Genomic DNA, 14,097 nt, shown 5'->3' with positions numbered 1-14,097 from the left:
TAGCCGGTCGACCACCGCGACTGCAGCTGCGCGATGCCACCCGTTGACCCCTTCCTTTCTCCTCCCTTTGTGCCGCGTCGATCGAGATCAGGGCTGCTCCGTCCTCTCGTCGTCGCCCAACCTCCAGCTATCAGGGGGTGAAGGATTATTGGTTTGTTACCTTTCCAGCCGGCTACCTTGAAACCAACGCGATTTGAATTATACGTATGCGATCGTGCGCGCCGATACTTCGGTTAGTCCGCTGCCGTCCGGCTACCTAGTTCTCAGCATTGTGCTTCGTATTGGTTTTGGAGGGTGGTCGCTCTTTGCAGGTCAGGATCTGAAAGAATGTCGATCTCGATTCCTCGATTATGCACAGTGTGTATGTACATTTCGCGATCGTTTTCGTTCGACGATGTTTTCCACGTTGACGTTGACGGTATATCTACATGATCATATGGAAGGCGTAATGGAGGATCGTGGATCGTATTGGGAATCATTTGGCTTCCGACGTCGCTGTAGGATATTGGTATGGTTAATCGAGTACAGCTTTCTTCTTTTCTTTTGTAGAACGTTTTCGTATATTTAATACAAAAGGTAGCGTTTCAAGTATTAATACTATCGTCATAGGTGTTCCGTTTTTCACGCGATGATATCGTACACGTATCCTGAAGATTGTATATCGCCTGTATATCTTCTTATCCTCCGAGAACTTACTAGGAGAAAATTCTCGTTCAAATACCGATTCGTACTTTCTTTGTTCGTTCTAATTTATCCCAGTGTCGTTCACGATTGCATCGTGACTTTCATCTTCCGAAATGAGACATTCGTTTGCTTCGTGTGTGATAGTTTCTTGATACAAATCATTTTGCACGATGGCTGAAGAAAACAGAAACAAAAAGATTAAACAAAAAAATCACGTTGCTTATCGCGTTATTATTTTATTATTAATTCTTATCGTAATACCTGCGCGCGTCTTCATTTTCCGTTGTCTACGAATGAAGAAATACGCTGCCGTTGTTGCGGTCGCTATTATTACGATCGTAATTGCTGTTAATGTTCCAACCATCCTGGACACTGTGTTAGTGCTGCTGTGATACATAGATAGGTAGCACGGCGATTCTTGAAATAGAACATACAACTATGCAATAGAGAATTTTCGATATAAAATTAGAGTTTCCTACGAAAGTATTTGAATCTCTATAGAAACTTCGTATGAATTACGTGTATCATATAAGTTTGTATATTTGTTTCTGTATTTCACGTTATATAATTTGTATAGTCTTTGTGTTATATAAAATATTTCCAAGTACGATCAGTATTGCTATAAGACGCAATTATCGTGATTATATTAGCAAAATATGAAACAAATCTCGAATTAGATTATTCGGCGCAAGTTACAGCGTGTGACAGTGGATTCACGTAATTGTGAAAGATATAAAGCTTTTCTACTATAGGGGAACAGTCATATTTTGGCAATAGCGAATATATTAAGAAAATACCTCTTTCGACAAAGCAACCAATGGTCGATGGACCATGGTCGGAGGTTATAGTAAAGCAGAAACTTTTGTTGCCCTCTGTGTCGTTGCATTGGTAGCAATACGGTGCGTAATGTCTGGCATCCATTTGCGTGCTATTCGTCTCATTGTGGACCGTGAGTCTATTAACATTTTTCTTTTAAAAGTTCATTAAATCTGTACTTCAATGCAAAACAAATTCGTATTACCATTATACTCACCGATTGACGGTCTTATCGTCGAAATCCATTACTAAAATGCACACAGTGGGTTGGTCACAATCCCACCCTGTCCATCCGTAAGAACATTCACACGGTTCCTCGTCCTTCACGCATACTCCATGACCTTTGCAAACGCGTGTACACGGCTTAACGCAGGTACCATTCGCACTCATTTCAAAGCCAACATCGCATCGGCACTCGTTTGGCGCCACGCATTTTCCGTTCTCGCAGTTATTTTCGCAAAATGCTACGCACGAGCCTTCGGATTCCTTGACGAAACCTTCTAAACACTGGCATACATGTGGCGCAACGCAGATACCGTTTTCACAGGAGGAACAGATTGGCATGCACCGATTATCTGACGATCGTGTGTAGTTGTCATTGCAAGTGCAGAAATTCGGCGCCGTGCATTTACCATGTTTGCAACTTGGTTCGCAGATAGGTTCACAGGCTGATATGTAACCATCTGTGATTTTGTCTACCTACATATATATAGAAAGGATATGACAAAACAGTGAAAAACTTTTATGCGCACAAATGTCGGATAAGTCTTATTTTCCAAGCTAGGAACAATTTAATTTCGCACTAGAGATGCCTGTACGCACGCAACCCACTGTACATCGGCGTATGCATTTGGGCAACCGGCAGGGACCAAAATCTGGATTCTAAAGCTCCTAGTTAAAAAGACACGAATCGAAAGATTACAGTTGTACTCACTTCGTTTTCCTTCACGTTCGTATCGATCGTCCGATATCCATCGAAGCAACTGCAAGTGTCCGGTGCCACGCATGTTCCGCCAGGTTCACAAGGAATCTTGCAAAACGGTACGCACGTTCGTTCCTCTTCCTCGAACCAGTAACCCTCCGTGCAGTTGCAAACTCCTGGCGCGGTGCACGTTCCGTTTCCGCAAGATTTCTCGCAAATTGGCTCGCACACGTGCTTCATCGTGTCATCTCCGCTAACTCGATAGCCGTCGTGGCAAGAACAGATGTCAGGTGCTGTGCAGGTTCCATTTACGCAAGCCTTTTCGCACATGGGCTCGCAAACATACTTGGAATCGTTCAATAATCCGTAACCTGGGTCGCAGCTGCAGACTTCCGGGGCGATACAAGTTCCATTCACGCAGGATTCGCTACAGATCGGATCACAGTCCTTGGCCTCGTTCTGTTGGTATCCTGGGTTGCATGTACAATTGTTTGGTGCCGTGCAATTGCCGTATTTACAAGGTTGCTCGCACTTGGGCGTGCAGGTGAACATATCCATAAGTTCGTAACCATCGTTGCAAGTGCAAACGTCCGGCGCTGTGCACTTGCCATTTTCACATGGCATTTTACAAATCGGCTTGCACAGTAAATCGGATAGCTCGTAGCCTGGATTGCAGACGCAATGGTTCGGCCCCACGCAATGAGCATTTAGCTGTTCGCAATTTTGCTGGCAAATTGGTTGACAGTGCAACTTGTCAGCGGACAATTCGTAGCCAGTGTTGCACATGCATTTATTAGGAGATTGGCAAACGCCGTTCTTGCAGTTCCCCTCGCATACTGGCTCGCACGCGAACGATACATACTGCTGTCTAAATCCTTGTTCGCATTCGCACGTATTTGGTTTTACGCATCTTGCGTTGATGCAAGGAACCGAGCATACTGGCACGCAGACGTTGTCGTTTTTCACGTAGCCGTTGCAGCACGTTTTCTCAGTCACCCAAGTGGTTCTGTACTGAAAACCAGAAGAGATTGATGCTAAGCTGTAATAGCGATTCTCATCGATAGACTGTGCATATTTATGCATTTGTGACATGTAGATAATATCTTTATTGCTTCGCTTACGGATTACAAGGCATTGTGCGTCTTTGGTTTGTTTCGGTCTCAATTACTATCTAATACTTGGTTATTACTATATTACATATCGCACATCCGCTTCCTATTAGCGATTTAATAGGAAACAGCCATCTTCTATTATCCACATTACAACACATCCTTAATAGGCATTAATTAATGTGCACAAATGCAGAAATATATATATATATATATATATATATATATCAAAAGTAAAGTGCATATTATTATATTTGAAGACTACAGGAAAACAACATGATCGTAGCTTCTACTTTTTACAAGCAGTTTTGAGATTCATCGTGCTATCGATCAATCATGTATTACCAAAATTTTTCGTACAATTGGTTTTAGAGCTAAGCATATTTTCCCCTTATTAGGCGTAATTGTTTCATCCCCTCAAAATTTTGATTGACTTGCAAATTAGGAATTAAAAGAATTAAAGATACAGAGTGTATCACAGGTAAGGAAATAGTCACTGGACGTTAGTGACTTTGAACCTTCCCTGTTCCATACCTCGCTCCTGTAGTTTGTTCGAGTCTTAATCACATAAAAAAGTCCCCATTTCCGAGCCTTGTACGTTTCCGTATACGGCACGAATCGTTCTTCCCTCCGACTGAAACAAAAAAGTTCCTTTGCCATTCGTTTGCAATCTTGTACGATCTTCTTGTACGCCAGATCTCCATTCATCTGAATTTCATTTATTGGAATGAAATCTTGGTTAATGCCCGATCAATTGAACTTTTGCCATTTAAAATCAATCATTTCTATCGTGTGAACGAAAAATGATAGATAGGTTATATGAATTGCAATTATACAAACTGTTTGTCCAATAAGTTTCAATAAACGTAGTTCAACCGTACACCGAAGAATATGGTAGTTTCTATGTTACCTGAATCTCACGATGCACTCATGGTCCGAATCATCCAACTCGTTTTTAGGTTGCCTGGTCGACCACGACGACATCATTACACCTGTTATAAGGATAGAGTTTATAAAGATTATACCACCAATGTATCCCATATTTCTCGTCCTTTCGTTCATACGAGCAATTTGCTACTGAAACTGATGCTAACTGCTGCAATTGATGGGCTCGACTTCTTTTATCTGTTTCGCGTTATCGACAGGATGCTCGATATCGCGGAGGTTCAGACAATTTTGTCGTCAGAGTTGATCGAGTTACACAGAGGATCCTTCGTCACAAATGTTAACCAACCGTGGGCAACCTGGCTCGTTTATGTCCGAAGTGAAATTTCATTTTTGAATATCTTGGAAAAAGGGGGAGGGTGGGAAGGAGATCCAGGTTCCATTGCCTAAAGAAGTAGGCACTAATTCTTCGAATCAACGAGAATTTGGTTCAAGTAAGTTTGTTCTAGAACAGCAAGCAATAAAAATTTCTCTTGTGCTGTAAACAACTTAGGTTGCCTACGAAAGGTGCAAAAGATGTGCTTTTCCACGGAAGGTTAATAGGATTTTTGCTTTATCTCTTCGTTGATATGTATAAACATGGGGGAAAGTAATAATACATATATATATCTTATAGATTTGCGGAATTACCACTTCTTAGCTGATTATATCTTTGTATAAAAATAATAAGCATATATATTTCTGCTCGTTTACTTTATCGGCAGTTACAACGATAATATCAGGTCGTTAAACGAAAAATAAATTTAGTATATAAAGGCGATTAAACGCATTCTGCATTCCGTTTAACACTAGAACTACCACACTAGCCAAATTGACTTGTTTTACAATTTTATTTTAAAATTCCTACTTCGTGTTATATTTTTTTCCGCAATGATGTAATGACTTTCGCAACGATAACTAAAAGAATAATAGAATGAATTTTATTTTGCTTTTATGTATTAAAATTGAAAATAATTTTGTACCAAGGCTATTTATACCAAAACCAGTCAAAATGACTGGTACGTGTCGAAGTGTAAAAGGGTCCTGCAATCTGTTTATCGAACCCCAATTAACCAGTTTCCTCGTCTCGTACAATTTCCTACACGTTTTTAAAATTTTTACTGCGTATCATTCAATATGACGACATCAGTTATCAGGAAAATTCCGGATCGATCGCTAGATCGCTAGATGCTAACACTAGAAATACCACACCAGTCAAAACGACTGGTTCTACAATTTTATAAATATGTCAACTCTCGTTTAGGGATCATGGTCTCAGCTGGATTAATAATACCAAAAATATACTACATAACATGGAATTCCTTCTGTAAGAACGTAATAAATCGAAAAATATAAAAATATTCTATTATTATGTATTTTTTAAAGACGCGTCATTTTGACTGGTTGTGATAGAAATAGCCTCGTGTTAACTATCGGTAGTTCTAGTGTTAGAAAACTTTTTAATGCACGAATTTTCTCAAAAGAGGTTACGAATGAAGTTTCTCAATTCTAGATCTGGTAGCCTTTATAAATTTTAAGCAACGAAACAAATTATTATTTCGAAAAGTGAGAGGGGTTGAGTTAGATTGAAACTTAGCCTGATGGAATATGTGACAAACTTTTTATTTATAAAATATATTTCAGATGCATCGATGTAGTAGCTTAACAAAGAGGTGAAACGATGAATACAGTTCGTCTTCCAGTTACAGGCTGTTATTCTCTTCAGGAATTAAAGATGTTTGTCCCCGGGACGACGTTGCTGGCGTATTATCTGCGTTTGCAAACGACAATTCAAAAGTTGCGTTTTTAGAGACTCTTATTTGGAAACTTTGATGGCGTAGCGATACATTAATTACCAGAAGAAATTTTCTTTTTCAAGCTCGTTCGTATCAACGCGTAGATTATAGCGGCGCTACCAGTAATCACCGTAGCACCCACGATTCCAGATATCGATGCGTAACTTAGGCCTTTTGTGCGTGTTGCGTACACTCGATAACAGTTGGAATCTACAATGTAGTGTCCCAATTAAAAAAATGTAAGAGATAGAATTCGCACGAAAGATTCGTATAAAGCGATAACGAATCGATAAAGAAGATTATTTAATTGATTAATTCGTAACAAAGTTAATTATCATTACTGATATTCGTAACGAAATTTGTAATCTCTGAAAAGTAATTAGAAGCTTGTAATTAGAAGCTTGTGTGTAGAAGAAAGTTGTTCATTTATAGTTGTACCGATCAGACAGGAGATCGTATCATCCTCTGTGTTGTTCTCGTACTTTCCAAAGCACAAAGTCTCGTTATTGATTTTGTCTAAACAATCGTGGTGACACATTGGACTATTTTCAACTACGTAAGCGATCGTGTTGTTTACATCGTACTCGACGTTCGATCTGCAATGAAAAGAGCATAAAAATATACAAAATGCACATAATGTACAAAAATATTATGTAAAAGTTTTCAATATTTACGCGTTTAAGCGTTCGCTTGTGTTCATCGTCGCGATACAAAATCGTGTTTCCCCACAGTCCATCCCATCCCATCCGTAATAACAGTGGCAGTTTCTGTTATTGACATCGCAAACTCCATGGTCGTTGCAATTATTCTTACACGCGCTGACACAGTCGTTACCATCGTTTGAATTATCAGTATCTGTTTTCACAAAACCAGCGTTGCATCGACAATCACCGGGTGCTACGCATACTCCATTGAAGCAACTTTTGCAGTACGGTTCGCAGACGCTCTGATTTTCTCTTTCCATTAGAACGAAACCTTCGTCACATTCGCAGACTTCAGGCTGCACGCAGGTTCCATTGTTGCAAAATTCGCAGAATGGCTGACAGTGACCTTCTGCGTCTGCCGCGTAACCCGCGTAGCAAGTGCACTCGTTCGGAGCTGCGCAGGTACCGTTCCCGCAGTCAAAGTCGCAAACAGGTTCACAGGTAAACGCAGTCTCGTTACCCATCGATTCATAACCCTCTTTGCATTTGCAGCTATCTGGTGCAACGCAGATCCCATTAACACCGCACGATACCGTGCATACAGGTTCGCAAACGTTCGGAACGTCCCACGATAGACTGTAACCTTCTTTGCAATTGCATTTCTCTGGTGCGCTGCAGAATCCATTCTCACAAGGTTGTGTACAAACAGGTTCGCAAACATTTGAATTATTCTTCGAGGATCGATAGCCTGGTTCGCACGTGCACTCGTTTGGACGAGTGCAATATCCGTTGACACAGTCTTCCTTGCAGATCGGTCCACAAGCACTGAAGTTATTTTCCAGTTGCTGGTACCCTACTAGACACTTGCACTTGTTGGGTTCGCTGCAGAATCCATTGAAGCACAAGCGGTCGCAAACAGGTTCGCAGATGGTACTAGAATTGTGTGAGAATTTGTAACCAGAATTGCAAGCGCATATCCCAGGAGCACCGCAGTACCCGTTGATACACGGCTCTGTACACACAGGCTCGCACACGGTCCGGTTTTTTTTCGAGTATCCATCGTTGCAAGCGCATTCGTTAGGTCTAACGCAAGTTCCAAAGTGACATTCTTCTTCGCACGTCGGTTCACAGACGAAGGGGTCGTCTGCGGTTAGATGGTAGCCGTCTACGCAAGCACATATGTTGTGGCCGATACAGTGTCCATATTGGCAAGGCTTTTCGCAGATAGGTACACAATGATTCGCTGTGTGAGGTTTATAGCCTGGGTTACATTTGCATGTATCTGGATAACTGCAGTACCCATTCACGCAACCTCCTTCGCAGACAGGCTCACAAACGTTCCCCTTAGTTTTTGATTTTGCGTAACCAGGATGACAGTTACATTCATTTGGCGCACTGCAGTATCCGTTTACGCAGGTCTGCTCGCAGATAGGTATACAGGCCGATTTATTGGCGAAGAATTCCGTATTCTAAAAACAGAAGCACTTCTTCCGTCGTATTTCTTCCCACTTTGAATATTTTCGTTTGATTTATTTCATTAAAATATTTGTTCCTTTTTACCGATATTGAATAAATTTAAAAAATCAACATTCTACTGTAATTATCAACGTAGATTCAGAATTTTCTTCGAACTTTCACGTAACAATTTAAGAATTTATTTTACACTTACCATTATGTAACTCCTATTATCAAATCGATAGCCCTCGAGGCAAGTGCAGATGTTAGGAGCAGTGCACTCTCCGTACGGTGCGCAAGGAATTTCGCAAAATGGCACGCACAGGTGTTTCGAGTTCTCGTCTGTTTGTACGTAGCCATCGTGACAAGTGCAGGTATTAGGCCCCGTACACTTGCCGTTCACGCAAATTTTCTCGCAGACTGGCTCGCAGGTGTAGGTCGAATTATTCAGTAACTTGTAACCTTTGTTACAAGTGCAACGTTCCGGCGCTCCACAAAAGCCATTTACGCACGGCTTACTGCAGATCGGCTGGCAGTCCTTAATACCCTGGTGTTGGTATCCAGGATTGCACTCGCACTTGTACGGAGTCATGCATTTTCCATTTTCACAGTCAGGACAAAATGGTTCGCAAACATGTTTGTTTGCTGTAGACAAAACGTAGTCCGTGTAACACTGACAAAAGTGATTGTTACCGTACGCATCCTCGACGCAATAGCCATTCGTGCACTCAGGAGAGCAGACAGGGTAGCATTCGCCGAGTTTCATTTCATACGTAGGGCAGCACATTTTCTCAATACGATAGTCGGTGTAATACTAGAAATATTTTTTAAGCGTGTACATTTTTGTCTTATCAGTTTGTAATACGTACATAGATGGGGCGTTTTTATGCAGGTAGAATCTTACGATCATGATCATCTCTTATGAGAGAATTTAAAGATGTAGAAATACACAGAGCGTTCCAAATTGTTTCATTAACGAGGCATTGGCTATGAGATATAAATATTCCAAGCACATACTATACTCGTTATAATCTATATACTATGTGAAATAAATCTTTGCTTACTCGTATACACAAAAATATGAATTTGCATAAATATCGCCAGTCTACTAATTTCGACGAAAATGGAAATTCTTCGCGTAGAATCAAATGGTTTACCTCTTTTCTGTATTTCCATCGGTATTTTGTTTCGTAAAAAATTGCCCATTTATTGACTCGATAACTCTCTCTGTATGAGACGTTCCGTGACGCTCTGAAACTAAGAAGTACAATGACGATTAAATCGATTTGTTCATTATTTCAAAGACAAGGCGAATATACCTGACTAATTTGTCACAACGTGAATGGCTTCTACTGTATAGATCCGGCTCGACTTCGCTTACTTGGAGAAAAATAGCGAGAAGTATGACGTAAAGAAATGTCATTTTGAGATTTGTCTCGTTCTGACGCGTTCTGTATTAATGAATGAACGATACTAAAGCATTCGTTCTCTGCAGTGTTTCATATCCTATACAATATGAAACGAAACAGGATGTTCAGAGATATCTCTCTCTCTAACTAATCACCAAGAATTCGCAAAGCTATATGTCACTCCGTTTCCGTATATATCTGTTTTATTCACAAATAATCGTACAAAGATTAAAAGACACTGTACAATCGAAGGCTAGTGCCGAGGACATTCTCGAATCGCTGCTTCGTATCAACTACGACACATGCATACATTTGCAATCATACAGTTCGGTATACAGTAAGATTTACTACGCGTTTGTTATCGAGGTAGATACTCTATAAGAGAGCAAATGGTCGACTGTTATTTCGATCGAGTCCGCTTATTTCTTAGATACCTCAAAGATACGAGTGAGAAACATTGAGTGTGAGCGAAACGGTCTCGCCTAATGACCATCTTCTAATCGCCTATCATCCGTGTAACTCGGATTTATTCAAATACGGTCATATTTGGTATGACCTTCGTTGGAAAAGTCTTCGACGGTTGCTACAATAATTCCACTATTATAATATAAATTAAACAATTAGAAAATTTTATTTCTCATAGCTTGATAATTGGTATAGAAAATCTGCGCGAATGAAAAAACGCTTCTATTAACCGAGGATCGTACATACTTTACTCGGATATATCTGTGACTATACGGCACACAACGAAGAAATAGAACGAAGAAACAAATTAAACGGGAACGCATCTCTGCCTGCCCTTGACGCCAGCTTCTTTTCTGTAACCAGGATTGCAGATGCACATGTTTGGCGCCGTACAAACGCCATTATGGCATCCACCCATACATACTGGTACGCATCTTGTTCGAGTGATATCGGAAGGACTCAAGGTGTAGCCGCGTCTGCACGTGCACTGATTAATGCCGGTGCAATCTCCGTTCAGGCACGGCAGTTCGCACATAGCCTCTCCCGTGGTGCCCCTTTGGGGAATGCATCTTCCAGTGTCGGGATCGACTATGTATCCAAAGTTGCAGACGCAACGATTGGGACCAACGCAACTACCGTTTGGCCCGCAGTCGGGTTGGCACTGTGACTGGGTTGGTTGTAAGTCAGGACACCTTCCGGTGACAGGATCGACGGGCATTCCGTAGTTGCAGATGCACATGTCAGGACCGGCGCAAAAGCCGTTGATGCCACAACCGTTTCTGCATTCGAAGGAATTGGACAACGGAATGCATCTCCTGGTATCTGGGTCCAAGCGGTATCCTAGGTTACACGAGCATCTGTTGCGACCTACGCACCTGGCGTTTGGACCGCAATCGAACTGACAATCAGAGACTTTTGACTCGGACTGCGTGTTGACGCATCTGCCATTGGAGTCGTGGGAATAGCCAAGGTTACACTTGCAAACGCCTGGTGTAACGCATACGCCATTCGCACAGTCTTGTGGACAATCCGGGACACAGTTACTATTGCTATCTAGTACGTAACCTGGACTACAATTACAGATTCCAGGGGCTACACATTCGCCATTGATGCAACCTTGAACACACTCCGGAACGCATTTGTTGGTTGAGTCGAGGGTAAAGCCTTGTATACATTTACAGACACCTGGAGATACGCATTCGCCATTGGTGCAACCCTGAGGACAGTCTGGAACGCATCTGTTAGTGGAATCGAGGGTAAAGCCTGGTTTACATCTACAGACAGTGGGTGCGATGCATTCTCCGTTGATGCAGCCTTGAGGACACTCTGGAACGCATCTGTTGTTCGAATCGAGCGTAAAGCCTGGTTTACATCTACAGACAGTGGGTGCGATGCATTCTCCGTTGATGCAGCCTTGAGGACACTCTGGAACGCATCTGTTGGTCGAATCAAGCGTAAAGCCTGGTTTACATTTACAGACATTGGGCGCGATGCATTCGCCATTGGAGCAACCAGAAGGACAGCTGGGCACACAGGACTCCGTATCACCCGAAGGATTAATGTACCTGTAAAGAAACAATTCGTTGGTTTACGAGTCTTGCACACGCTAGCCTTGGCAATACGTTTGCTAATAACATTCAACCATTTGAAATGTTCAAGTTTGTCAATTTACCCTTCGTGACAAGTGCACAATCCAGGAGCAGTGCATTCTCCGTTGCGACAACCATTTTCGCAAACGGGTACGCACTCTTTGCCCTCGATCCCAGTGAAACCTTCGGGCGAGGGTTGAATCACGTATCCTTCTCTGCATCTGCATACTCGAGGTGCCACGCACTCGCCATTTTTACAGCCACCGGGACAGATAGGCTTGCAGTTGCCGTTTTCTTCTTCGTAGCCCAATTTACAAGTGCACACGTTCGGCGAGAAGCAATAAGCGTCCTTTTGGCATGGTTGTTCGCAAGACGGCACGCAGACGCCCTTCTGTGCAATCCAGCCTGGAGAACAGGTGCATACGTTTGGTCCGGTACATTCTCCACCTAAACATCCATCGATGCAGCGAGGATTGCAATCGCCGGAAGTGGAGCTACGTTCGTAGCCGTCGCAACAATCCAGAATCGTGATCCATCCACCTTTCTAATGGTAAAAAGGGAAGGAATATACAATGAGAGTATTTGAACGCTTATCATAGAAGATTTTTATATCCATATTGTGTGTGTGTGTGTGTGTGTGTGTGAATCGAAAACTCATTGAGGAATATACAGAGACTATGATATAGTTTACTCTAACGTTAAGAAATATCTCAAGTTCGAACAAAATATCAAAAAATTGTTACTGAATTGTAATCTTTTATCTCGATTTTATACTACGCGTATTTCAAAATATTACAAATCTTTTTTATCTGGTAAAATACGAAGGATCGCAGCAGAATTAAGTTTTTTTGGAATATTTCTATTGCCTACAGAGATATAAACTATGAGATATAATAAGAGACGTTCGAAAGATCAAAGTTCTATCATGCTATGGCTGAAGATGAAAGGATAGAATTTCATAAAAAAGAAAAAAAAAAGAAACGTGTCACTGGGAAATATGGATATGTGTTAAACTTTTGGAGCTACTGTGTGGTACATTTACCGTGCCTTCTTGCGGCGTCGAAGGAAGTGTGTTGTGAGGGAACTGACCCGTGGCGTTCAATGCTAACGCATCCGCGTAGCTGAAAAGAAGCAAAGAAAATGAACGAATTCAGTGGGCGTCGTGGCGATAACCAGGGTTAAACGTCGCGTCGTGCTTGTTGCATATTTGCATCGTTGCGATTCAACGCGGAAAAGCATCCGTCGTTTTCGTTATCGAATTTTCTCGTTCCACTCACCGTATCCTCTTGTAGCAAAGTCCAGCCTGCACGGTGCTGTTCAAGACAGAATTCGGTCGATCGTGGTGAACGTGACGGCCCTTGACACCTTCGATCGCCAAGGTGTCAGATACCAACAATGTCCAAAGAACCGAACTGACGAACAACGTTTTGTACATGTTGAATGCGCGAGCACCAATGGATTACTGGTTTCTTATTTTCTCGATGCGCAGGATTACATCTCTTCTGATAACGTTTCGGGGTCACCGCGGTGCCACGGCGTCTCTTTCGATTGCGTAGCTGTTCGGAGAAGTGTTTATGAACTGACAGCATTCGTGTGTCGAAATTCAGCGAATTATACGCCCCTCCTCCCGCTCATCGAGATTTTTAAAAATCATCGAAGGTAGTGGAAAGCCAGCTATACAAAGTGTAAAAATAGGTGTGTATTTATAAGCGAACTGCGGATATTTACGCGTCTATAGAAAATTTAAAGATGCAAGAATGCACAGAATACACGTAACATCAAAAACATACATGAGATGATCAAAGTAGAATAGTCGCTGCAATATTTAGCGGGTGAAATAAATCTTTGTATACTCGTGTTCGTAAAAATACGGATCTGCATAAATATTTGCAGTTTATTTAAAAGAAAGTTACAAGTTAGAAATAATCCAAGTTCACCCTAACGATACGCTGACATAACCCAGTGAGTTAACTGACGAACCTTTTTCTTTATTTCGCCCGCATTTCCAGTTTTTCACTCCGAGGAAGCAAACGATAATAGAATTTCGATCGTTATATTTAATTTTCCACTAGAGTGAGAATAATGAAATGTGAGTAAAATAGAGAAAAAGATTCGTCAGCTGATTCATTGGTACACGCAGATATATTTTTTAGCGTGTAAAACTAAATGACTTAGAACTTGAGAAACAGACCAGGAAGTTTCTTCACTGTCTTGATATCTAAAATAATGTTTCATAAATATCGCTCACTCGCTCTTTTTGTGCACCCTGTATATCGTTCCGATT

General features: G+C 41.6%; 2 protein-coding genes across 3 annotated transcripts; both read right to left on the bottom strand.

Moving 5' to 3' along the window:
* Nucleotides 1–447: 447 nt before the first annotated feature.
* LOC100742612 (multiple epidermal growth factor-like domains protein 10) lies at nucleotides 448–4,786 on the bottom strand. 2 transcript variants are annotated; one of them, XM_024366831.2, is made up of 7 exons: nucleotides 4,442–4,758; nucleotides 4,066–4,165; nucleotides 2,435–3,433; nucleotides 1,718–2,199; nucleotides 1,482–1,639; nucleotides 946–1,101; nucleotides 448–858 (listed from the first exon to the last, which is right to left on the bottom strand). In XM_024366831.2, exons 1-7 carry the CDS (start codon nucleotides 4,591–4,593, stop codon nucleotides 746–748), a joined length of 2,160 nt encoding a protein of 719 aa, XP_024222599.1. In that variant the 5' UTR covers nucleotides 4,594–4,758; the 3' UTR covers nucleotides 448–745. The 2 variants fall into 2 exon arrangements, with proteins under 2 accessions (XP_024222599.1, XP_033176186.1); XM_033320295.1 differs by lacking the exon at nucleotides 448–858 and having other exon boundaries at nucleotides 960–1,101; nucleotides 1,482–1,653; nucleotides 4,442–4,786.
* A 1,273-nt stretch (nucleotides 4,787–6,059) lies between these two features.
* Nucleotides 6,060–13,314, bottom strand: LOC105680679 (fibrillin-2-like). Its single transcript, XM_033320483.1, has 9 exons — nucleotides 13,091–13,314; nucleotides 12,856–12,934; nucleotides 11,897–12,357; nucleotides 10,535–11,789; nucleotides 8,565–9,164; nucleotides 6,926–8,364; nucleotides 6,690–6,847; nucleotides 6,312–6,461; nucleotides 6,060–6,226 (listed from the first exon to the last, which is right to left on the bottom strand). Exons 1-9 carry the CDS (start codon nucleotides 13,246–13,248, stop codon nucleotides 6,159–6,161), a joined length of 4,368 nt encoding a protein of 1,455 aa, XP_033176374.1. The 5' UTR covers nucleotides 13,249–13,314; the 3' UTR covers nucleotides 6,060–6,158.
* Between the last annotated feature and the right edge of the window lie 783 nt (nucleotides 13,315–14,097).

The sequence above is a fragment of the Bombus impatiens genome, unplaced genomic scaffold (assembly GCF_000188095.3).
Source record: "Bombus impatiens unplaced genomic scaffold, BIMP_2.2 scf_0020, whole genome shotgun sequence".
Lineage (NCBI taxonomy): Eukaryota > Metazoa > Arthropoda > Insecta > Hymenoptera > Apidae > Bombus > Bombus impatiens.
Note: the sequence above shows the minus strand (reverse complement) of the source record. Positions and strands in the feature narration are given on the sequence as shown.

Bases quoted from the DNA above. Each gene is read 5' to 3' on its own strand.
- LOC100742612 (XM_024366831.2), bottom strand. From the start codon at position 4,593: ATGAACGAAAGGACGAGAAATATGGGATACATTGGTGGTATAATCTTT. The intron at 3,434-4,065 runs GTATGGAACAGG...TCTGGTTTTCAG, and splicing joins GAACAAACTACAGGAGCGAG to TACAGAACCACTTGGGTGAC. The intron at 859-945 runs GTATTACGATAA...TGTTTTCTTCAG, and splicing joins GAAAATGAAGACGCGCGCAG to CCATCGTGCAAAATGATTTG.
- LOC105680679 (XM_033320483.1), bottom strand. From the start codon at position 13,248: ATGTACAAAACGTTGTTCGTCAGTTCGGTTCTTTGGACATTGTTGGTA. The intron at 11,790-11,896 runs GTAAATTGACAA...GTTTCTTTACAG, and splicing joins TTGTGCACTTGTCACGAAGG to GTACATTAATCCTTCGGGTG. The intron at 8,365-8,564 runs GTAAGTGTAAAA...TTCTGTTTTTAG, and splicing joins ATAATAGGAGTTACATAATG to AATACGGAATTCTTCGCCAA.